The sequence below is a fragment of the Chaetomium fimeti genome (genome assembly GCF_033439085.1).
Source record: "Chaetomium fimeti strain CBS 168.71 chromosome Unknown B0H64scaffold_4, whole genome shotgun sequence".
Lineage (NCBI taxonomy): Eukaryota > Fungi > Ascomycota > Sordariomycetes > Sordariales > Chaetomiaceae > Chaetomium > Chaetomium fimeti.
In genome coordinates this window covers 3,064,559-3,087,633 of record NW_026944332.1, presented here as the reverse complement: position 1 = coordinate 3,087,633, position 23,075 = coordinate 3,064,559, and the positions used below count along the sequence as shown (strand labels likewise).

At 58.0% G+C, this 23,075-nt stretch overlaps 7 protein-coding genes across 7 annotated transcripts; 2 read left to right on the top strand and 5 right to left on the bottom strand.

Annotated features, from left to right (window-relative positions):
- Positions 1-593: 593 nt before the first annotated feature.
- On the bottom strand, positions 594-2,848 carry B0H64DRAFT_162993 (dihydrouridine synthase-like protein). Its single transcript, XM_062798626.1, has 2 exons — positions 2,365-2,848; positions 594-2,272 (listed from the first exon to the last, which is right to left on the bottom strand). The coding sequence occupies exons 1-2, from the start codon at positions 2,524-2,526 to the stop codon at positions 788-790; spliced, it is 1,647 nt and encodes a 548-aa protein (XP_062659590.1). The 5' UTR covers positions 2,527-2,848; the 3' UTR covers positions 594-787.
- Positions 2,849-4,352: 1,504 nt separating this feature from the next.
- Positions 4,353-6,954, bottom strand: B0H64DRAFT_374213 (uncharacterized protein; the record flags this gene model as incomplete). The annotated part of the gene is made up of 4 exons (XM_062802319.1): positions 4,353-4,400; positions 4,459-4,850; positions 4,915-5,869; positions 6,010-6,954. The coding sequence occupies 4 exons, from the start codon at positions 6,952-6,954 to the stop codon at positions 4,353-4,355; spliced, it is 2,340 nt and encodes a 779-aa protein (XP_062659589.1).
- A 1,684-nt stretch (positions 6,955-8,638) lies between these two features.
- B0H64DRAFT_162952 (uncharacterized protein) lies at positions 8,639-10,106 on the top strand. The gene is made up of 2 exons (XM_062798625.1): positions 8,639-9,503; positions 9,555-10,106. The coding sequence occupies exons 1-2, from the start codon at positions 8,839-8,841 to the stop codon at positions 9,736-9,738; spliced, it is 849 nt and encodes a 282-aa protein (XP_062659588.1). The 5' UTR covers positions 8,639-8,838; the 3' UTR covers positions 9,739-10,106.
- Positions 10,107-11,934: 1,828 nt separating this feature from the next.
- Positions 11,935-15,496, bottom strand: B0H64DRAFT_342132 (uncharacterized protein). The gene has a single exon (XM_062801252.1). It carries the CDS (start codon positions 15,321-15,323, stop codon positions 12,300-12,302), a length of 3,024 nt encoding a protein of 1,007 aa, XP_062659587.1. The 5' UTR covers positions 15,324-15,496; the 3' UTR covers positions 11,935-12,299.
- Positions 15,497-15,624: 128 nt separating this feature from the next.
- B0H64DRAFT_397317 (dolichol phosphate-mannose biosynthesis regulatory protein) lies at positions 15,625-16,638 on the top strand. The gene is made up of 3 exons (XM_062803864.1): positions 15,625-15,815; positions 15,897-15,977; positions 16,085-16,638. Exons 1-3 carry the CDS (start codon positions 15,813-15,815, stop codon positions 16,271-16,273), a joined length of 273 nt encoding a protein of 90 aa, XP_062659586.1. The 5' UTR covers positions 15,625-15,812; the 3' UTR covers positions 16,274-16,638.
- Positions 16,639-17,193: 555 nt separating this feature from the next.
- B0H64DRAFT_374211 (uncharacterized protein) lies at positions 17,194-20,739 on the bottom strand (the record flags this gene model as incomplete). The annotated part of the gene is made up of 3 exons (XM_062802318.1): positions 17,194-20,437; positions 20,504-20,582; positions 20,733-20,739. The coding sequence occupies 3 exons, from the start codon at positions 20,737-20,739 to the stop codon at positions 17,194-17,196; spliced, it is 3,330 nt and encodes a 1,109-aa protein (XP_062659585.1).
- Positions 20,740-21,917: 1,178 nt separating this feature from the next.
- On the bottom strand, positions 21,918-22,948 carry B0H64DRAFT_162861 (uncharacterized protein). Its single transcript, XM_062798624.1, has 2 exons — positions 22,527-22,948; positions 21,918-22,443 (listed from the first exon to the last, which is right to left on the bottom strand). The coding sequence occupies exons 1-2, from the start codon at positions 22,807-22,809 to the stop codon at positions 22,169-22,171; spliced, it is 558 nt and encodes a 185-aa protein (XP_062659584.1). The 5' UTR covers positions 22,810-22,948; the 3' UTR covers positions 21,918-22,168.
- Positions 22,949-23,075: the final 127 nt, after the last annotated feature.

The window sequence follows — 23,075 nt, the reverse complement described above, 5'->3', positions numbered from 1 at the left end:
GGGTGGCGTTTCGAAGGAGTGTCTCGACCCAATCTGGACATACCAGGCGACTTGTCCCGAATCAACGATCGGCGCTGGTCCTGCCGGGATTGGGTCCCCAGTCTCACGCAAGGCCCACGCCGTGAACTGCAAGGACCTGAGACCGCCGAACTCTTCCTCCCGGCCCGCAAGAAGTGGGTGAAAGGCGGGTTTCTCCGCGCAGGATCTATGTAAATGATAAAATGATAAGACAAAAATGCTGCCAGGAAAATGGTAGTGACACCAGACGAGCCTCTACTAAAAACATGACTTGCCCCTGAAATTCAACTTTCCATGGTGAGGGGATGAATGCGAGCAAAGTCAAACAACAGCTTCTGGAAGCAGACTGCCGATATGGCTCCATCAACATGTTGTATATCATTGCCTCTTTCACGTTGTAGGTCCACACCGTGATAACATCTACCACATGCTCCGATATCGAAAAAGAAGCTCTGCCGGCAACAGTCGGCCCTTGTCTGTGACTTGTCCTGTATGTGCTGCTGTTGGTTCTATCCCGTTGGGCCAATATCCCGTCTAGAGCTTGGGAAGGGGGCGGAAGTTGTAGGGCTGGAGAGCCCAATATCACACGGGATAACCACCCCGTGTAGCTGAGCTCGTAGTTCCTCCCGGACCTTGTCGGGCCGTAGCCCCAGGAAGTCGGCCGACGTTCGGATCGGATCAGGGGACTGAGTCCGCCTTTCCACGTACGAGTCTTGGTTCTGCCCCCGGTGGTGAGATCACCCACCAAAAGGCAGCCCTCTCGGGCCTCTCAACCGCTGACCAGCCCACTCGACGGATAGCTCGTCGTCTTCTCCAGCGACTCCGTCACCGCAGCGGTCACGGCAGCCTCCTTACCCCCCGCCACTTCCCCACCCCTCTTCTTCGCGTCCTTCTCCTCCTTCCCCTCCATCTCCGCCGCCACCCGCTTCCGCTCCTTCTTGCTCATCTGTATCGCGCCCTTGGCCATAGCCTCCTTAGGCAGCGGCCGAATAATCGGCTGCACAACCCACCACGGCCGCTTACACTCGCGGATGGCGCGGGCAGAGCTCTCCGGATCCGCCTCCTGCTCGGGCGTGGTGGTCGGCATATCCGCATCAACGCTAGCGCCGCCGGTAGCATCATACTCGCACAGGCCCTCGGCGACCTTCTTCTCGACCATGCGGCAGAGGGCCTCGTAATGGGCCATCTCGCCGAGGCGGGCGCGGCCGAGCGCGGCGCGCACGTCGTGGTGGCGCGACACGAAGTGCCGCAGCAGGTGGAACAGGTGCGGCTGCATGCCGACAAAGTTGGCCGCCAGCAGCGCCGGGTTGTCCTTGGCCGCGTCGCCGCGCCGCTTCCGGGGGCCCTCCGGCTCCGGCAGCGTGATCTCTTCGGCCAGCCACGCCGTGTCGCCGTCGCCGGGGACGAATAGCGGGCGCCGCTGCGGTGGGGCTACGCCGAGTACGTGCTGGTGGATGATGTCGAGGTAGCGGCGGAAGACTTCGTCGACGCGCCACCCGCCCTTGCCGTCCTTCCCGCGCCAGTAGCCGCGCGGTTCTTGGCCCGCTAACGGCGGCGCGGCGAAGATGCCTGGGTTGCTGAGGTTGCCTTCGGCGCTCATGATGCCGTCCGCGCCGGTCGCAGCGAGACATTTGGCGATGTCTTCGTACTGGAGCACGTTCCCGTTGGCGAAGAGGACTGTTTCTGGCGGGAGGTTGTCGCGCAGATAGCGGATCATTTGCCAGTCGGCGAGGCCGGTCAAGTGCCCCTTCTGCTCGCGCAGACGTCCATGTACCGTCAAGATGCTCGCGCCCGCGCTGAGGACGTTCTGCGCATACTTGAGTGTTGCCTCTTTCGTTTCGAGGATCCGTATCTTGGCCGTAACGGGTATGTCGAGGTTCTCGTGGAGGATCTTGACCAGCCGGTGTATCAAGTCCTGGTCCTCCTGCAAGAACGAGCCGTAGTAGCCCTTCTTGGCAATACCCTGAGGGCAGCCCAGGTTGAGATCAACCGCATCACAGTATGGAGCGGCTAGCTTTGCCGCGCTGAGGAGCGCTTGTGGTTCGTTTGCACAGAATTGTACGAATAAGGGACGGTCGATGGCGGGGTTACCGTCGAGGTAGATTTTATCGGAGTTAGGTTTTGTCGCCTGGAAGTGCTGATCACGGTACTTTTGGCTCTCGCTGAAGAGTCGGGCGTGGAACATGGGCGAGTATGCGAGCAAGCCCGACTGTTCGGATTCGGGGAGGAAGGATCGTGAAAGCATGCGCCAGGCCTGAGGAATGGCAGAATTAGTCTTCTCTTCTTCTCTTTCCCTCTCTCTACCCCACCACTCTTTCTTCACAGCGCAAGTCGCAAGTGACTCACAAACTCAGACTGGTCCACCATGGGCGCAACGATGTATTTGGGTGAGCCAAGACTCTCGTAGAAGGCGCGGCCATGGAGTTTCGGCTTTTTCACAGCAGCCCCAGCCATAGCCGCAGGTGCAGCCGGCGCTGGGGCTGCTGGTGTCGTCGCATCCGAGGCCATAGGAAAGAAGAGCGCTCTTGGTCGGCCGATCGACCACGTCCGCGCAATCGACGCGCGAAACCCCGATAACAAGCCGCGCGCCACTGTCTCGTCTCAGTTAAACTAAGAGTGACGATAGTAATTTGCTGTCAATGTCGAGGCTGAACAAACAAATCCAATCTTTTGTCGATTTCCCGAACTCGGAAAAAAAAAGTCGGGCAAAAACTTCCGCCTTCTCTGCAAGGCTGAGAAAAGCCGACCGCTGTATCTCTATGATTGGCCCAGAACCCCCGACAAGACGGGATGATGCAATTCCCCGCAAAGCCCCTGTCCACGACACAGTCTTCCATCTTTCCATTCCACACCGTACCCCTATAAAACCGGCAAGTCGACTCCACCCACCCACTGTACCACTCCCCACCACTCACCCCACGCATGCCACTCCAGAAAATGGGAGAAATGGACCCCATGTGCCCATAAATCCCCCTTCTCAAGGCTTGAATCTCGTATCCGGAAGCCAGATGGCACCATCCCATATCCATCCCCGTGGCGGCCGCCAATCGATCAGAGCAAACAACCCCCAGTGCCCCCGAGCATGGCGCAATGTCATGCATGCGCCGGCGATCACGAGGACGGAAAGAAGCAAGACGAACCACACAGAAACGAAAATGCCTTGAATGGCCGCCTTGACTCGGAGAACAAAACAAAAAAAAAACGCAGGTTCATGCACTGCCAACCAAACCGTTTTCGAGCCGTTGCGCCGTCGAGTGGAGCGCATTAGTGTCCCGCGCCAGCGAGCGATTTCCGGTTCGGCGTAAAGCAATTACACCACAATGTAATGAAATACCTGACCGCAACACTCGCAGCGGGGTTGGTCTGATTTGGCCCAACTCCAACTAACCCGGAACAGCCATGACGACTGCTCGCTGTCTCGCCAGGGATGCCCTGCCGGGGATGCTTGCTAACTTTGTTCATTTGTGCTTCCATATTCACTTCACTACCTAACTAGACCGATTAACAACGAAGCAACGACGACAAGGATGACGGAGCAGACGATGACTATGTAACACCCACGAGACAGCCGAACGAAAAGGGAGGGCACTGACTGGAAACAAGAAGAGAGAGGAACAAAATAGAATGAACCATGATTAGGCCTCCCAATGAGATGAGATGGATGATAACCGCTCCGACACTGGCATCGTGAGAGGGAACTTTTTTGTCGCTTAGAAACAAGACTCAAGAAAAAAGAAATAAAAACAGTGTGTTTGTCGTGTAGGGCCACGGCCCAGGAGTCGCTGTGGTCCCCCTCAGTGTCGTCGCCTTTCCGCCTTTCGGTGTCGGTCTGGGGTGAATGAATCCCATCAAAACTGCCGCGCCGCTGGGGAGGGTGCAAAACTCCATGCGGCTGTCGCCCTGCTCACCCGTAGTCCGTCCCTCACGTCTACCCTCCCTCCTTCATCCATCGCCCATCGACTCATCCCTCCTTCGTCTCCAGATAACCCCCACCCCACCCTCCTCAAACCCGGCGGCCAACGCCGCGGCAGGCTTCGACCGGAAAGACGTCGGCCGACGATCATAGGAAACGGAGACAGAGCCGACTGAGTGTCGTGTGATTAAAAGAATCGCTGTGCTGCGCTGTGCATGATTCTAGCCGCAAAGAGCTGTCGAGATCGAAACGTGAAGGAAAAAAACGCCGTGACACCGTACCATGCTGACCATGAAACGCCGCGGAAAATGTAAACCCGCTCAAATACACGGCGCGATGTCGCCGTCCCCCTGTATCAAACGGAAAAAAAGAGTAGACGAGTCGAGAGTTGCTGCCCTTGGGGGACCATTCGCCTGTATGATCAGAAAAAGTGCGTGTAAATCTTCGAGTTCTCGTGGACCTCCATTTCCTATTCAGGGGGTTAGCTCACTTCGTCAACAGCATTGCTTTCAAAATCTCAGACATACCATCTTGAAGGTGTTCAGCTCCTCCTTGATCTGCTGAGCCAGCATCGGCGTCAGGCGGTTGCACGTAGCAATCTCGCCGCGGCGGTCATACTCCTGGCTCGGCCACGTCTCGAAGAAAACGATCCGCGGGCTGAACGTCGCGTTGCGCTTGGCGCTCTGGGGAGTACCGGGCGCGCTCTTGGTGTCCTGGCGGAGCCGGAGAGCCGAGACAAAGTAATCCTCGCTTCCGATCGTTACGGTTCCAGTCCGTCTGTGACCGTGCGAGTCCTCGTTGGGGGTGCTGGGTGCGCTGGAGTTGGGAGAATCTGTGACCGAGGGGACACTGGGCAAGTCAAAAGCAGAGCCCTTAGTCTCCGATGGCCGGGGAGATGGGCTTGAAGAGCCGGTGCGGTCTAAAAAACAGCGAAATCGTCAGCCGAGCACAGCGCCACATCACCAGGGGCCACCGGTACTTACGCTTCAATATTCCCTTGCGGACAGCAGCCAATACCTCGGCCCGCTCCTTCTCGCCGCCGACGATACTTTTCCTCGCCCCCGTGCTATCGGTCCCCGAGCTCCCCAAACGTTCCGGCTCCAGCGTTGGCACCTTTGCCGCGTCAATCGAATTCCGCTCTAAACGGGGAAACCCAGTGCCACCCCCTTGTGCCTTGGGATCAGCGCTCACGTTGACTAGTTCTCGTTCCGCCTCGGCCGTGATCATGGACACGGCGGGCTGGCTGGTCTCCGGCAACGCATCCGCCGCCGGCGCCCCAACGATCGACTTAGGTCGAAAGAGCCCGACAAGCGACCGGGTGCTCTTCTTCATGCCACGGCCCATCTTCCGAATCATAATCGAAGCCGAGGATGCCGTAGATGAGATGGACAGGTTGTCTGTCGATCCATGGAAAAACCTCCCACCGGCGTAGATGTTGCTCCCGATCCCGGCCGCCTCTTGTCGCTCGGCGATCCGCGCCTGCTCCGCATCGTAGGCGTCGTCCTGGTTTTGGTCCTTGTGGAGTTTACCGGCTCCATTCTCCTCGCTGTCATTTGCCGCCTTCCTAAACTCGGCAGCGCTACCGAATGAGAAAGCCCGCCGGAGTCGTGATGTCTTGCTCTTGGGCCTGCCACGCTGTTCGTTGATCGCTGTCAATTGCCTGACAGCGGGGCTCTCGAAACGAGGCGGAGACACCGCTTCCTGGGCAGCCGAGTCGGTAACATCCGCAGGCTGGCCGCTCTCGCCCGCCGTGCCCATGGTCACGGGTTTTGAAAGCGGCGACGAGGTTGCGGTGCGTTTGGCGTTCGAGGCATCGGCCGACGAACTCCGCGGGGGGACGTTGACGGTGCGAGAAGAATCTTGGTTGGCACCAGCCTGGTCCAAGGAAGTCGGCATGGTGGGGTCGCCAGTGGGGTCAGAGCCGTTGCGGTTGGCGGACTGGACGGGTGAAAAAGAGAACTCGTGTTAGTCTTGAACCGTAAAAGGCAGGACATTACGTATGATTGGACAATGCGCGGCGTGGGTTGGTTGCGGGCACGAGGGAGGAAATGCGGGATCTTGGGGACGAGGGGACTTACCGAAGAGGGGTTCACATTTGCCCCAGCACTTCGGCTGCTCCCAGCCTGCCCATCATTGCTGGTTTTGTCGGTGGTTTGGTTATTCCCAGTTTTGCCAGCCTTGCCCTCCAAATCAGCAGTCTTAGGGCGATTCGATTCTGCCGGCTGCTTCAGGTCGTGCGGGGTTAGGTGGATGGGGAAACCGGGAGAATCCAGCGCCGGCATGCTGCGTCTGCGAACCCTTTTGATTTCGCCGTGGGGCTGGTTTTGAGAAAATACCGTGTCGTCAACCGCCGACTCGGGCATTGACCCAACAAAACTATTCGGCCTATTCAGCATGGCTGAGTGCGAAGGGCGTAATTGAGCACCGGTTGCCGCGCCTGTCGAATCCGCACGCAGAGCAGCCGACCGCCTATACCGCTCGGGCGCCGCCCGAATGGGGGCCGCCGGTGCGAGTGATGCCCCATTGTTCGTCTGCGAAGGCCTGGGCGCCGTTGCGGCTCTCCTAGCGCCAGGTACCGGTAACCCGAGATCGTCACGGGTAGCGATAGTCGTCTGCAGCCCCTGATTCGCAGTGCTGGGGAGGTTGGTCATAGAAACACTCGCCGAGTATCGAGAACGGGAAGCGGCGGGCTGTAAGTAATCAAGGGTCTGGATGGTGGGGACTGCCGGTGACGACGACGTTCGCTGCGCCCTGGATTGTTGCCAAGGTGCCGCCGGGTTAAGGCTGGGCATGCTCCTGAGGGCATATTGTTGGACGGCGCCGGAGCCGCCACGGTACACCACAGGCGCGGTGACTGTGGAAGGTAAACCGTGAACACTATTCCTGTGAGAGCCTCCAGGTACGTATGGTGTTGCCGATTGGACAGGGAGCGACTGGAGCATTCCCGAGGCCGATGATGGCCGGGCCTGGAGCACTGTGACCGTTCCCGACTGCTGGGGGTAGCCTTGTACAAGGGCGGCCATGGTAAACGGCGGCGAGGATCACCCCGAGGTGTGAAACTGTGCGAGGATGCCTCAAAGTGAGGTAGGTGGAAAGTAGGGAACTCGGGATCGGTAGGATTCCTGCTCGGCGCGGTGTTAGCCCAAACCGTCTACAAACAGGCTGCGTTGCCGCTGAGTCAACCGGGGCATGCTCGCTGGGGTAACAAGGCCACGGAGCTGCCTGTTGCGAGCTCAAAATGAGGCAATGGCAGGACCGATGCAACAAGATCACGTACCTGCCGATCGTAGAGGGAAGAAATGGGAGGGCGCGGTAATAGGAAACCTTCAACGGTTGGTGACACAGTAGAATTGAAGGACGCCTGCGGCCAGGAGAAGGGGAATAACCCGTTGGTCGTCTCGGAAAACCAGTCGCCCACTGTTACCGCGGACGGCCTGTCGGTTTCGAGACCTTGTCGGGTTGTCGAAGCCAAGGAAGAGAGGAACGCAGCATCCACTACTGACACCTGCAAGAAATTGGTCGTTATCGGCAGCACATCGGAAGGATCCAGAACGTTGGTGCCGTGATAGAAATAGGCGGAGCGAGCGAGTCGACCCTTTTTTTCCCTCTCTTGGTTGGTAGAACGGCCCAGGATGGCCGGTTTGCGCAGGACGGGGACGCACTGGGCGAACGGGGAGCAGAGTGGAAAGTCGGGTGGGTGATAAGTCGTCGTGACAAGGGAAAGGCTAGAAGCACCGACTACCCAGGAAGAAACGGCGCGGGGAGAGAATCGAACGAAGGGCGTTGTAGGTGAACAAATGAGGTGAGGCACAGAAGGACGAGGCGCCTCGAGGGGAGGAGGCTTCGAAGCGGCTCAGTGCCACTCTGAAAGGTGCGGCCTGTAAAAGGATATTTTTTCGAATCGGATACCGGGACACGTGGTGGTGAAGTGACGAGACAAAAAGAAAGACTTGAACGATAGGAGGGGATTGGTGACAAGGAAACTGAGCGAAAGGGCCAGTTTCGATGAAGAGAAGTTTTGGTCAGGACCGTCCCAGCGAGTGGAAAGGCAGGCAAACCATCGACAGGCTGGGTAACGGTGGTGCACGCCAGCAAGCCCCTGGAACGAATCGGTGCCTCTTCCCGTCCATCGGCCTGCGGCCAAAATTCCAAGACAGGCCATGCAACTCCACCCGACCCACTGGCGCATCAATCTCGCCAGGCGGTAATTACGCTGTCCATACGGCAATACGACGTAACTCATGCCGACCAGGTAAGGTAGTAACTGAACGGCCATCTCTGTACAGACGGTGTCATTTTAGGAGGAGTCGGGGCGAAGCCGTCCTCACATTCCATCCTCCGTCATCAGTAACCCCCCTGAAGCCATTCTTTGGCCTCGGCTCGAAAAGCAGCCTCGAGCCTCCTCAATTTTGATCATCTCCCCAGGGTTGCGATCTGTGCATTTCTTGATCGGCTGCAGGTGGTTCTGTCTCTCATTACTCCGTACTGCACGAATATTCCATCCCATTTCCTTCCTCCGTCAGGTCATCAGTCAGGTCCGGTCGTTTTCACAGGGTCCCTCCTCGTTTTTAGGAGCTCTTTTCCAGATTGTGTTGACAGAGGCCAGAGAGCGGGCTTCATGATTGGCTAGGATGAAATGGAAACGAGGCATTGATCCAAGTCGCGCTAGCAGGGCCTCTCCTGCGGCCCAGATGCTCACTGCGTCAGGGGACGGAAGGAGCGACTCGTCTTCATGTTTTCGGCTGGCCGACCGTATCCGTACGGAAATGGCTCTTTCTCTTTCTTTCTTTCTTGCATGCGTCCATCTTACGATCCATCCACGCCAGATAAGGCCAAATGATTTAATTTGGATCATCGCCTCACCCTGAAGCGTCTCTAAATATCTCTTTCCGGCGTGGTGTTCTTGAATGGAATCTCACCCGTCTCGGTTTCGTCTGGCTGGAATGGAACCCCACCAGAGCCTGCCAGGTACCCAACGCGCGAACCGACAGGCGGCGAATCGCGTTTTCTGGCCGAGCGAGAGAAGCACACAGCAGCCGGAGTCTCGGACTCCACTCCCTGCAAAGAGACCCCTGCCAGCTCGTGTCGCATCCAGACACTCTCATCCGGTTCTGCCCAGGACAGAACAATGGTCTTTTATTTCTTTTCATCTCCTGTTTCTGCGATTCTGGAATTCTGACATCAACAACCTTGCTCGAATCTCGGAGCAATGGTGGCAGTGTCGTCTGCGCCGTGAAAATTGGTGTCAAAGAGAGAAACGGACCGCCCCCTCCCCCCTCACTCGCCCCTTTCCAAATGGATCATCTCTACGGCCCGCAGGGAGTGCTGCACGGAACAGGAGATCCTACAAACAAGGCAGGCACCCACAGCACCCAACAACAAGCGAAGCACGACTGCAGCGTTCCCGCAACGCTCTCCTCCGGCGCGTGCTGCATCAGTTCAGCAGTCGCTGCCCGAAAGAAGCTGAGTGGCCGGGGTATGAACTGGCCTCAATCACCCACGAAACGCAGCATTCTCCCGTCTCAAATTTCGGGTCATCGCCTAACTCGCAGTTATTGAGAACAAGTTGCCAGTGCCGACCCCGGTTTTCAACCGAGAAGTTTGGGCGCTGACAGGTTGACAGCTGGACTCCGAAGGGAGCTTCAACGGTAGCTCACTCACGGGTGGCCGTTTTAATAAGCAATCAATGCCTTGATCTAACCCTGGGGTGTGCCCCATGGGGGAAGTGCGCCAAGATTCGGCCACCCTTGCGATCGATGCCCTTCCAGGGATGTCTGCCGGCCGACGGTTTTGACGAACAACGGTGAAAATGGTGAAGTTATAGTGGAACAAGGTTCCCAGCAAGTACGCGTTTGTCACACAAGGAGCTTTGAAGGACAAGCGGCCACACCTGAGGAGGTATGGCGGAGGCGCGACGACCGGACAGACCTCGGACGGCGTCATCATTTTCCTCAGCCACGCATGTTGGTCGGCAAGGTGAGATCGACCCTCGTGTCCTTGAACAACGCAGCCTCCGTTTGAGGATGGGATATATCTCCCGGCTTCAAGCACCTGCGTTCTCTGGGTAAATCAGCGAGCTGCGCCATCCGTCCAGCACCCAACCTCCCAAAAACTTAAAATCTCACCAGAGCAGTTAGCGGTCTCGGCGTTACATACGTCAACAGCTCTCAAGGTGCGGAGGACCCTGAGAATAAAAGGTTAAAAGGGGAAACGACCTGACACCCTCCAACTTTGGATGTAACCCTCCCTGCCCCCCACGGGCGGGCTGGCGTATCCATCCATAAGCCACACATCTCTGGGGACATCGAAGTCTTACAGAGGAATGGAGTTCGACAACCACCTTGCCGGTTTCGTTGTGCAGCCCATCGACGTTTTGAGTGGAAACAAGCCTAACTAACAACTATCGAGACCGACGTTGTCAATGTCCACGTACAGGCACAGACACGCCATTACGGCACTGGTTGGGTCCAGCAAATTCACCGCATCGTTTTCACAGATCGTCGGAGAAAGGTTTCGGAGTCTCTGCAATGCTGCGAACACTGAATGGCTCGAAAATGGCAACCACTGTCATGCCAAGCGAGCCGGGCGCGAACTTGCAGGTAAAAATGCCGATTCGTCGCGCCACTCAAGCCAGCCAGTCACCCCACCCACGAATGTTGTTCGTGTTGTGTCCCAGTTGTATCAAGCCGCCGTCGCCGCCCACTCTCCCGGGACCGCATTAATGGCCGAGGTAGTCTAACTACGCAGTACGCAGTAGTGTTCATCGCCGCCGCCGCCTCCGGTATCCGGCATCGGGCTGGAGAGGCTGGATAGCCAGCTGGGATGCTGTCGGCGCCCGTAATCCGTCTCGGTGGAAAAGCGGTGCAACAGACCCAGGCCTGTTTCCCCCCTTTCCATCCTCTGCATGTCGACGGAAACGGGGCAGGTTCGGCCACGGCGGAGGCATGCTGGCCATGTATGCAGCACATCGTGAGGCAAGGGAACGGATGGGGACAGCGGGCATTCCGGTCGCTAAGTGGACGATGGCGCGAAGCTCGGGGAGGTGGATAGTTACACATGCCTCTTCGGCCACCTTTTCCAACTTACCTTAATTGGACTTCCATACATGTGCAGATGTCGGCTACCAGCAGGGCTGATCAGGTAGGTAGGCCGTTAAGGAGCACCGTGCTTGTGTTGCCAGGGGGCATATGCGCAGCGACGTGAAAGCAAGGCGGCGTTTCCCGAGGACCGGTTCTCGGATAGTGGTCTGCATGCTAATGATAGGTTGGTTTAAGAGTCGTCGTCAGCGTGGCCTGCCGAGCGACACGACTGCTGTTTCTCGGCGTCACCGCTGTTTTTAAGGTGTTGTGAGGGGGGCGCCGCGCGGTTCCATGTTGATGGCCATACGAAGCATGTATGTATGTACATACAGATTACGCCGTATTATAATATGTATGTAAATACCACTATAACCGGAGCCTATCCGTAACTTACAAGCCACCATCGGCCGTGTTTCAGGTGAATCTCAGAGGCTCCACTTAATGCCAAGCCCGCCCTCCCCGGATTGGACGCACCGGAAATGGCTTCTGGAAGTTCAAGCACTGAGCCCGAAGCCAGGCTCGAGACCACTGCAAGCTCCCGGAATGGTGGCGTCGATGCCATCTGGTTGCGACACGGCAACCGAAAAGATGAAAAGGCTGAAATGGCATCAGTGCCGCCCGCATAAAACTCCGAGTGACAGGAACGATTTGCTTTGTTTGTTCCCAACGTTCTCGCGTTGCACCCAGGCCTGGACCGAACTCGAGACGAACAGCAAGGCAGCCTCTTTTCTCGGTTGCTTCTTTCGGTCCCGTCGCATTCCCTCTCGGCCCTATCGAGAACTGCTCAGCCAGCCTCGTGTTGTTGACGTGGCCGCTGCATGAGATTAGACTAAAGGGAAGCAAGCCGAGTGGGCCGTGGCTTGAACCTCTTCCAACAGCGGTACTCAGACCTCAAAAACTGTCAAATCAGAGACATGATGCGTGGGAGAGGAAGGAACCATGATTTTTACATCCGACTGGACCGCCGATACCGATTAAATTAACTAGACCATATCCGATATTATCCCGGGGCGTGGCCTTGTTAACTATGAAGTTGTGTACTCCCGTAGGCGGTGCCCGTAGCAGCAGGTAACTAAACAGGGCTTCCATCTCAGAAGACTGCAAGAAACCTAGGCGGAGATAATACGAATAGTAACCGAGTACTCGTAGCCAACCACTTCAAAAATGAACCCCACGACTGAGAGAGAACCACGCACAACCCACTCGATCGATTTGATAACAATGGTATCACACAATTCACAATCTCCCCTTTCTCCCCTCCACCAGTAGTAACCCAACCAACCGCTTCACTACCCATCAACCCTCCCCCGCTTCGCCGGCACCGGCGGCGACCTCGAGCGCGAACTGCTATAAAACCGCCTGCGCTTAGCAGCAGCACCACCACCACCGCCCACCGGACTCCTCGCCGGCGAGCGCGACCTGCTCCTGCTGTCCCGCCTGCCCCTGTACCCACCACCACCACCACCACCATTACCACCATCATTTCTATCCCTATACCCCCCTCCCCCACGACCATACCCATCCCTCACAGCACCACCACCACCACCTCCTCCTCCACCTCCTCTACCCGGCGGCGGCCCCGGCGGCAGCGGGCTCCTCGAGCGCGACAAAGAGCGCGAGTACGAATCCCGCCCCCCGCCTCTGCCCCCACCCACCGGCGGCCTTCCGCGCCCCACCGGAAGCGGAGACCTAGACCTAGACCTCGACCTCGACAGCGAGCGGCTGTACCGTCTCGCCCTCCTCGCCGGCGGCGGACCGGGGGAATACTCCTCCTCAGGCCTGCGGCGTTTCGTCGAGCCAGCGCCGCCGCCTCCTCCACCAGCACCACCACCAGCTGCAGCAGGCGGCGAGGGAGAGCGCGTCAGCGAGCGGGAATAAGACCTTCTGCTGCTTCTGCTTATGTTTATGCTGCCGCGGCGGACGGGCAGCGGGGAGCGGGAGCGGGAAACGGAGCGCGTCGGGGAACGGGTGTAGCTGCGGCCGCGGCCTCTGGCGCCGCGCGGCGTCGGGCTTCGGCTCGGGGTGCGGCTGATGCTGCGGCCACCCCGGACTGCTCCTCGGCGCGGGGAGCGGGAACGGGAGAGGGAGCGCCCGGCGGTCGAGATGGAGCGTGTGTAACTGCGGCGGCTGGGGCTGCGGGTGTAGGATCTGTCGTCGCGGCCTCTGCGGGGCGGGGTGCGTGAGATGGAGCGGCCGCGGTCGCGGTCGATCGCCCTGCGCGGGGTCCGAGAGCGGGAGCGGGAGGAGTAGGAGGAGTAGGAAGAGTAGCTGGAGACGGATTCGGAATCCGAATCGGCTGCTGGGGCCGGTAGGGCGGGCTTGGGCATGTTGGCGAGGAAGGTACGCATCTCATCGGTGAGGTACCCGATCTTGATGGAGGTGAAGTAGTTGATAGCGAAACGGATGTTGCGCGGATTATCGTGCGGGAAGATGCCCTGGAAGCTGGGCTGTAGCATATCTTCGCTCATGCGCGCCTTTAGCTTGGCCGTGCCCATGTTCTCCTGAAGGTCTTCAAACAGGATCCTGACGAAAATACGGCTCGCTGCCGTCGTCTCCTCCTGGTTCAGGTGAATGACGGAGAACACGTGCCAGCCGATGGAGTCTGACGCGAGCAGATGGCCGAAGAACCGGGCAATGTTGCGCAGTTTGTTGGTCTCGTAGCGGTGGATGGTCGAGTAGTACTTCATAAACGCCTCCTCGAAAAGGTCCATCCACATCCGGTTCAGCCGGGCAAACCGCTCTCCCAACAGGCCCATGAACTTGAGGTAGACCTTTTCCTGGGCGCAGGACTCGATGATCATAGACACGAGCTCGGGCTCCTGGCCGGGGGGTAGCCGCAGCTTCATCAGCTTGTGCGCAGCTTCCTCGGGGTCAGCGCTTGACTGGATGGTGAGGTAGATGGTTCGTCTGAGGTTGACGAGGTCGGCGTTGCTCTGGTCCTTGATCTCGATCGCCTTTTGCTCCTCGTCTTCTGCTTCCGACTCGCTCTCCGACTCGTCCTCGTCGTCTTCATCATCGCTCCCCTCGCCCAAAATCTCCGCCTTCAACCTCTTGTATTCCGCCTCGTTGTTCTCCCACTCAGGATCAAACTTGAAGACGTTGAGGCTGTCCTGGGTAGTGATCTCGTCATCCAGTCCAACCCGATGCGTGATCTGGTCCTCCTCTTCGACCAGGTCCAGTTCCTCCTTAATCACCGGATTGTCCTTGTACTTGTCCTTGCGCACCTGAAAGAGAACCTCGATCATGTACTGTGTCCGGCGGTCGATGTCGGCTTCGTGGAGGATGTTCCTGAACTGATCGAAGACGACGTTGGTGATCCTGGGCGACATCTCCTCCAGGAATAAGCCGACCTCGCGCATGAGCCCCACGGCGATCTCGACGCTGTCGTCGGTCGGCTTCCTCAACAAGAGAAGCAGGATCTGCGCGGCAAGCGTCTCGTGCACCACCTGGTTGTTCACCAGATGAGCAATGAACATGGTCGAGGATAGGCAGACGGCCTTATCGTTCCGCTTAAACGCCTTCCGGAACCGCATAATCAACCGCTTAACCAGCAGCTCCCCTACCTGCGGCAGCTTGGTGTTGCAGATGGCCGCCAGGCAGGCGTAGATCGGGGTGAAGGGCAAACTGGCGTGCTGCGCCTTCAGTAGACTTTGGCAGAACAGGCCTCGACCGCGGATCAGGTTCTCGCCGAACAGCTCCGGCACGACAAACTTGATGTTGGCTGTGTTGACCTTGTTGACGAGACCGTTGATCGACTTCTTCAGAGCGTCCCATGCCATGCGTTGGTATTCCTTGGTGCTTTTGTCGGTGATAGCAGCCTGGAGAGCACGTAGCTTTTGGGGTGGCAGGTACACGCCTTGACTGCGTAGGTTCAGCAGCTTCTGGTACTCGGCCCGAGCGTCGGCCAGCTTCTCCTCCTCCGTTTTCACCGGAGCTACTGGTGGTGGTGTACGCTCCTTCTTAGCGGGTCGGTACCTGTCGGCATCGCGGCGCGCGGGAGGTGGTGAGCGTCTTCTCGGAGGAGACCTGACGGGCGATCGATCGCCGGAGTGGGAAGGAGAACGATCGCGGGGGGGCGACGAGCGTCGTCGAGGAGGAGGAATGGGGGATCTCGTAGGAGACCTGTCGCGCGAGGGGTCGCGGGACGCATCTCGAGGGTGCGGGGAGATATCGCGCGGCTCTCTGGAATCTCGGGAATCCCGAGATAGAGACCGCTCACGACGAGGGCTCGGAGACCTGCGGCGATCAATGGGGGATGGTGATGGGTCGTCCGAATGGTGGCGCGCAGACACCTCCGTCTCCGTCGTCGCCATTTCTTCTTTGGTCAATCAGAAAGTCCCCTTCCTAAAGACAGCGAAGAAAGCGCGCCCTGTCTAAGGGCCGGGGTAGATGCGAGATGCCGCGGTTTCGATAAAGAGCGATTGGCCAGGTTGTGCGAAGGTCAACAACGTGATGATGAATTCGCAACGGAAGCAAGCAAGGCCAGAGCTAACAAAATGTTATTTGACCGGATGGCTGGTGCAGCCAAGGCTCGCGAGCAGGCTCCACCCGCTAACGATGTTGCCTGCCGGGGTCTGCCCGACGGGTGAACGCGCTAACGCGAACCCCTGACTACATTTTTTGGTGGAAGGTCACCGTGGCGCAACTGGTTTCGGGGGCAATGTCAGTTGTCGCGGGACGTGGATGAGCTTCATTCAGGCCATGTAATTAATCCACCTCACAACTTACCCGCCCACCTCGACATCGCGATCGCAACAACACCTCCCGATACTCAATCCATCCCTTCCAACACTCCTTTAACAATGGTCAGTCAAATAATCACCCAACAATCCCCACAACCCACCATCTAAGCCACCTAACTAACTAACCCACCCCAAACCACACAGCTCGACAAACTCGTCGGCCTCGCCATGCTCGTGGCCTCGTCGGTCGTTTTCCTCTACTACACCATCTGGACCTTGTTAATGGTAAGCCCCCTCCTACCATCTCCCCAACCCCCAACCCCCCCAAAACTCTCAACCCTCTCAACCACCAGCCAACCAACCACTAACCCCTTTTCTCCCCTTAAAAACAGCCCTTCGTCGACTCGGACCACCCCCTCCAGAACTTCTTCCCGCCCCGCGTCTGGGCGATCCGCATCCCCGTGATCTTGGTGCTGCTCGGGTGCGCGGTGGTGGGCTCCTTCCTCAGCGTGGTGATGATCCGCAGCAACCGCAAGAAGGCGGCCAAGGCCAAGGCGGCGGCGGCGAAGAAGAAGGCTTGATTTGGTTATCATTCGTTGTTCGTTGTCGTTGTCGTCACGGGTGTGGGGGATATAAGAAGGGGGAAAAAAAACAAGATGTATTAGCTACTGTTGATTGGGGGGTTGTTGTTGGTGGCTGGCTGGACGGGCGTGTGGGCGCGCATGTGTCTGTTCATGATATCTGGTGTTAATTCTGGCGGAGGGAGCTATAGGGGGTGTGGTGTTGGACGGGAGGTCGATGGGCTACGAAGGGAATCTGCTGTAATAGCGCTCGACGAATAAAAACAATCCATAAACCACCAACTCCCTAGACGGTATCAGGGAAGAGGCATGTCATCGTGTGGCTGCCGGATATCAAAGTCAGGTAGGCTAACATCATCATCCCCTTGGCTACTCTACGTCTCGACATGGAGACTCGCATCATTCTCTGTTGGCCTCAAGGTATCACGGCCCGAATGAACGCTGGCCGGTCACATGCATGTGCTTGATAGGTATCTAAGGTATCTACTTATTCAACATCCACTATTAAATCAGCCAGACCAGCCTCGGCCGCTGCATCATGCTCACCAACGGTCCATCCCGTCCAAGAACAGCAACCAAGCAGCAAGAATCCGAGTAACCCAATCCGAACTGACCCGACCCCCGGCGAAACCCAGGCGCCCAAACCCAAACAGCGGAGTGGAGAGAGGAGAGTTCGAGTATCTCCAACGACTGCCCCCGGGGTACGATACCTTCCCAATGCCGATGCAGTGAAAGCGCCCAAATGATCCAAATACCCAGCTCCCCTTTATAATGAATGCAATCCGTGGCATGTCGCATTCGTCGTAAGTTGAGTTGGTAGACCCGAGCGGCCAGTGTGTAAAGCGCATCAAGCGAACGCGAAAGGGCAATTAAAACATGCATGCGAAAAAACGCCGAAGAACGGAACCGCAGCAACCCCCTTACACCCTCTGGTCGGCAAAATCAAGCACCTCACAGTCGTCCTCAAAAAAGCCATCATCGTCCTGCGTAGGTGCCGGCCCCCGTCTCCGGCGCGTCGTGACCACAATTTGCGCGTCGTCATCCCCGGTCCGCTGCAGGATTCTTTCCATCGCAGATGCTGGGAGCGCGCGCGAGGCGTCAAGCGGCAAGTTGAACGAGTCGTCTTCCAGAAGTTGGGTCATGCCTAGGTCGAGTTTGGTCGCCGGCATCGCCTGGCCGAAGACCCAAGCGTCGGATGATCCCGCAGGCGTCGACGGGCCACTTTCGGTTTGGGCCTGCTGAGCTTTCTTCTTCCGCCGAGGGGTGTGTTCTGATGCCGTCTCGTCCAGCGAAGTTGCTGCCATGAGAGCGGTGAGGTCCATCTCTTGTTGAGGCACCCCCATCTCATACAGCGCCACCCGCCTGTCTGTATGGAACGGCTGGTACGGCGCGCTGGATTCTATCTCAGCCTGGGGAATAGAAGACTCAGCGCCGTGGCCATGGACGCGAGGCCGTGGCCTGGGCTGGTTGAGAACCATAGTGTTGTTACCGGCGTCTAGATGCTCGATATCCAGGTATTCATCAAGATCAAGCATGTTCTGGACGAGCGGAGACAGGAGATCGTCCGGCAACAATGGAACTTGGAAGTCCTTGTACCGGGAGAGTCGCGGCGTGCGCTTGTTGGCCCCCGACGGTGTTATCCGGTTCTTAGTCGAGAACACCCGAACGAGACCGCCGCCCAGCACGAAGAGCGAGTGGTTTGTCTTCTTAGTAATCCAGAACACACATGACGACCCGGGTAAGGTAGTCGAGCTAGGAAGCGAAACTCTGTTATCCCCCGTGTGGCGGAGTTGATTGATCGCGTTGCCAGTCTTGCCTAGCGAATGGCCGATGCTGGCGGCGATGACCTTCCCGCCGTGCGCAGCATACTCTCCGATGGCTGAGCCCGTCACCGCCGGCGGTGCGTTGGAGTTGCTCCTGCGCTGGCGATTGATGAGTGGGCGCGCGACATCGCGGACGGAGCTTAGTGCATTTGAGGCAATTGAAACTGCCGTAGCTGGGCCTTCCGGGGCGGCGGCCTCAACCTCTTGAGGTTTCCGGCGGCGGGGGGGAGGCCACGTAAACGCACTCGACGGCAAGTCCAGTAAATGTACGGTGCCTCGTTCTGTGACCATGGCCAGACGCTCGCCGTTCGGGCGTGTCCAGGCGACCTCAACAATGCGTGCCACGGTCATACGAGAAAACTGGGCAATCTGCCGCACCCGCGGGCCACCCGAAGGTGCTCCGGTAGCCTGCAGAGGCGAGGACTTGGTGTGCTGAATTCGCATCAAATCCCAGACACTCTGCACATCGCCCTTGCTGCTCGCGCTGAACAGAGTAAGTCCGGACGGTGAGAACGAAAGAAAGCTGCAGCCGTGGGTGATTGCAAATGTGGTAACCGGATGTGGGTTCACCGAGGAGCTGAGACTCTCAATATCTAGAATCGAGATCAGACCTGGCTCCTTCGCGATCGGCTGAGCAACTGTTCCGTGGGTCGGTGGGAACTGCGAGGGATCCGGCCGCGCACCACTTGCTCCTGCCCAACCCTGGGGCGGGAGGGTCGGTGATCGTGGTGGCTGGTTCGTCTGCGGGTTCCAGTAATTGTTCCAAGCCTGCCAACCCTGCTTGCCGACCCATTTTGCACCCTGGATCAGCTCCTGGGTGGCATCCCTCATGAGTTTGTTCATGACACTCTCGGGAAGGGGAAGATCGAGGTCAGCCGTGGCGGGCGGCAGCTGGGGAGGTGTCACAGTGGCCAGGCCTGGAGCACGGCCGACCGCAGGCACAGTGACCAACGCCCTCAGAGCAATCTGAGAGGACGGCGCGGCAGGGCAGTAAGCAATCCATCTGCCACTAACGCTCAGGATCGCAACTTGGGGTCGGGGGCGCGGAGGAGCGGGCGAACGGCCTCTCTCGGGCTCCGAAGCCGCCTCCCCCTTGAGCGGTTGCTGGAGGGTAGTCCAGAGCTTGCCATGACAGCAGAAGTGAGGTGAATGCTCGTCGCCGGGTGGTGCCTGCCGGTAGACCCAACACTCACCCGTGACGCCTGATGATACGACGATATTGCCACCATCGGCGTGCACATGGAACGCGCCGCTCGGCGGAGGCGCCTTGAAGCTCGGGCTCGTGATGGGCGATTTGAGGGGTATCTTAGGCGCCTCAAGAAGAACGCTCACCTGGCGGCCAGTCTTCAACGAGAACACCTCAACCGTTGTCTGGTACGACTCGACGAAGCCAGGGGCAACCCTGTTGCCAATATTCCTGGCTGCGGGATCCGGGCTGGCGTTGCTCATCGCCTCGGACCTCTCGGCAGAAACCGCATCGTAGTCCCCCTCGACGGTAACTTCCGGCGTCGGCGGCGGAATGGTCGGGCCATGAATAACTACCGCAACCAGAGGGAACAGCTCAGAATTCTCAGGCGCCCACGGCAAAACCTTGGCATGGTACACGCCCCCGCGCAGTCCTTTTAGACTAGCAGCGCTCTCGAGGCCTCGTTTTCCAACCGAGAATACCTCGAGCCCTCCCTCATATCCGGCAAGGACCACGTTGTCCTTTCCAGGGACGCGGTCAGCATCATGCGGCGAGAGGGTATCGAAGCCAAAATAATAGCCCTTCTCGCCGGCATTCATGCCAGACTGTTGCTGCACATCAAGATCGAGAGCAGGCGCACCGTAAAAGTGCGGCTGTGGTTGATGCGGGAGCGGCGGGTTCGAGGCAGCCCTAACCTGGGCGTAATGCGAGTGCATAGAGCTGCGTCTCGCGGCTGCCGCGGCGAGCTGCAGATGCGAGTCTGGTGGTGAATATTGGTTGTCCATGTGGAAACTAAGCGGCCGGCGGCCAGCAGTCGGCGGCGAAGCCGAGGCTGGATGGTAACCGACAGCCGGCCTCGGTGAGGACCAGCCGGACCGGATGCCGCGCGTGTCCTCATATGAGGAGGGTGCCGTGGGAGGTGACTCCCCAACCAGGCTAATGAGGTTCACCGGAGACCCAGCCATGCCTGCACCGAGCCCTCTTGCCCATTCCCTTGTTCGCGGCGAGTTGCTCGTTGCATAGGATGTCGATGAAACGGCGTCCAGCATCGGCGAGGCGATGTGGTTGTCGTTCGAGGAGAGGCTAGAAGGGTTCATCTCTGGGGAGATAACAGGTGAAGGGTTGGAAGAAGAATCCTTGGTGGTGGTCCCGTTGCTGTGACGTGGTTAGCATCAAGTTCCCCAGGGGGCGTGTTTCATCAAACGGACGAGAGAAACTCACGAGAACTTAGCACCATGTTTCGTCACCGCTGCGACCACGCCGCCGCCTTCTTTGCCATTCTTCCGGTCCTTCTTGGAGCCTATCACAGAATGGCATGTCAGCCTAGTTGCTCCCAAAGCACAGAGACCGCTGTAGAACCCCGTAGATGTTGTTCAAGCTGAGTAGGGCTCGGGGAGCGCTTCTAGAACGTTCGAGAAGGTTGAGGGTTTGATGAAGGGGCTGGACATACCCGGCATGAATGGCAACCAGAGGAAGAAGACGAGCAGCGGCCTGCCCGAACGGAAGGAGTAGGGTCAACCCGGTGGAAGGTTGAAGGCGGTGTCGATTAAGGAAGCCGTGGAGGGATGACGTTTATGTATTCGACGGATAATAAGGCGGCTGCAATACGTTTGCGGTCGATGTAGGACAGAGATGGGAAGCCCGGCTGGCCGGGTTATATGCGCGGAATCGATGTCGGTTGGGACAAAGAGCGGTAATTCTAAAAGCACTGAGGCACTGCCCAAGTGAAAAGGGGAGGAGGTCTTCTATCAACAAGAAACAAGAAACGCCGAGGTATGCAGAAGGTGCAAAGAAAGGAAGACCAGTTTGTTTGTTTGGTTCGTTATTGACAGTAGTAAGGTAGTAAAGAGTGAAGAGTTGTTGTATTGAAGAGAAATGGCGGGATAGTGATGGATGCGTCAACAAGCCGATGCCAGGTCAGGTAGGTTGCCAGGTAGGTGCTGCTGTGACTCCGGAGCGAAGCCGCTGGGGGGGGCAGAGGATTGACAGGTGCAACCGCCTGGGTGTCGCGTTGAGGCGGGGCTGGCCGCAGGACGCGGGCCCAAGAAGGCAAGGGCGGGAGGGGTTCGTTCCTGGGCAAGCTGGGGTCACAGGGCGAGTGGGGTCTTCTGCACGGTCAACCCACTCTCTGTTGGGGGGATTTCAGCTGTGAACGGAATAGCGCGAGTGCATGATCTCCAGACAAGCATCAGCGCTATCAGGGTCTGGCGGGGCTGATTGTCTGATTATCGCTGTTTTCGTCGAGCGGTGATGATTCTCCAAGAGCGGTAGGCGAGGTTGTTTCTTGAGGACAGTTTTCGCGATAAGCGGTTGGCTTGCGCAAGGTAGGTACATACCTATATACCAGAAGCAACACGTGTCGGCAGAGGAGTCATGGGAAGCCATCGGACTATTCTAGTCGCAGTGCCGTCTCGGCTTTGGCACCCTGGGGCCGTTGATTCCCAGGCCTCATTCTCGCAGCAACTTACGTCATTCCTTTCGCGAGGCCATCCATCAAGGTTTCGTGGCGCGGCGAGGGGCCTGACCACCTACCCGCGCTGCTGCTGACCTTCACCAATGACCTCGGTCGGCGCAGCCTGGAGAAGAACATACATAACCAACTGAAGATCCGGCGGTTTCTCTCCGGGGGGTTCGGCCATAGATGGGCGGTCCCTTGCGGACGAGTTGTTGGAGCATGATCTTGCCGGATGAGTCGGTGGAGTTACATCAGGGTCACTCCCCGTCACCCCGCACCCTCCCCCAAAGCCAACACGTCATTCCCCGCCAGGCTCTTCTTGTAGCTTTGGCTCGAGAGAACAAACCGAAAGACCACATGACAGACCAACACCACTTGAATGGCTCGATGGGTAAAATGAAGTCGCCTCGACTGTGCGTGCCGAGCATCGCTCACCTCTGGATATATACACGATAAAACCCCAACCGCCACGGCGCAGTCACTCCGTCCCTCCTCAGCTGCGCATGCCCAGCCCACCCGACCACTGCATCCTCCTTTGCCTCATCTCTCATCCTAAACGCCGCTGCCCCAAATAGCATATACTCGGCTTCATGCATCGACACAACCGCAGTGCGCTCGCTGGAGAAGCTGGCCGGGAACACTTTTACCAACCGGTGCTTGCGCGCTTCGACCTCTTTCCACATACGCTCTCTGAGTTTACGGATCTCTTAGATAATGTCGGATAAATCAGTCAAACTACCTTACGACAAGGCTGCTAAACTGTAACCGCCTCGAAGAGGAGAAACTGACCTTCCTTCCCCTTGGCCACATCATTCCCTATCATCACCGTCGCGTTCTCATCGAATAATCCGACCCACTCCTCATTCCGGTCCGGGTCATCCGAGACCTCGAAGAAGTGGGTGATGAAGCGCTTAATGGACGAATCCAGAGGTATGTTGTTGGGATACCACGGCTCGTAGCCAGATTCGCCGCCGGGTATTGCCGGCGAAGTCGAAGCCGAACTCGAATGTGAACTCATGTCTCGTTTGGTGAGGGCGTTGAGTGCCTGTTGCGTGGTGTTGTTGGCCGCCATAACCGAGGGCGAAATAGAAAGCTGAGGCAAGCCGGGATGGCTGGAGATTGAAGTTCTTCACAACCCCATCTCCCGGGAGACCCCCTTCGTGCGTGCGTTCCCACTCTTGCACGGCCCCTGCCGAACGAACACAGAGACAACATACTGTGCATATTGTGTTCTTGCCACGCTATTGGTTCGACGCTAGATATGTCACCCGGATCGTACGCAATCATTACGTCTACTTGGTATGTGCTTGGTGCAGAAACCGCCCCTTGTTAACCGCC

Excerpts from the sequence above, each read along its gene's own strand:
- B0H64DRAFT_162993 (XM_062798626.1), bottom strand. The coding sequence starts at position 2,526 with ATGGCCTCGGATGCGACGACACCAGCAGCCCCAGCGCCGGCTGCACCT. Across the intron at positions 2,273-2,364 it reads TGGTGGACCAGTCTGAGTTT|GCCTGGCGCATGCTTTCACG; the intron begins GTGAGTCACTTG and ends GCCATTCCTCAG.
- B0H64DRAFT_162952 (XM_062798625.1), top strand. The coding sequence starts at position 8,839 with ATGGAATCTCACCCGTCTCGGTTTCGTCTGGCTGGAATGGAACCCCAC. Across the intron at positions 9,504-9,554 it reads TTATTGAGAACAAGTTGCCA|CTGGACTCCGAAGGGAGCTT; the intron begins GTGCCGACCCCG and ends ACAGGTTGACAG.
- B0H64DRAFT_342132 (XM_062801252.1), bottom strand. The coding sequence starts at position 15,323 with ATGGCGACGACGGAGACGGAGGTGTCTGCGCGCCACCATTCGGACGAC.
- B0H64DRAFT_397317 (XM_062803864.1), top strand. Across the intron at positions 15,978-16,084 it reads CCATCTGGACCTTGTTAATG|CCCTTCGTCGACTCGGACCA; the intron begins GTAAGCCCCCTC and ends CCTTAAAAACAG.
- B0H64DRAFT_162861 (XM_062798624.1), bottom strand. The coding sequence starts at position 22,809 with ATGGCGGCCAACAACACCACGCAACAGGCACTCAACGCCCTCACCAAA. Across the intron at positions 22,444-22,526 it reads TGTGGCCAAGGGGAAGGAAG|AGATCCGTAAACTCAGAGAG; the intron begins GTCAGTTTCTCC and ends ACATTATCTAAG.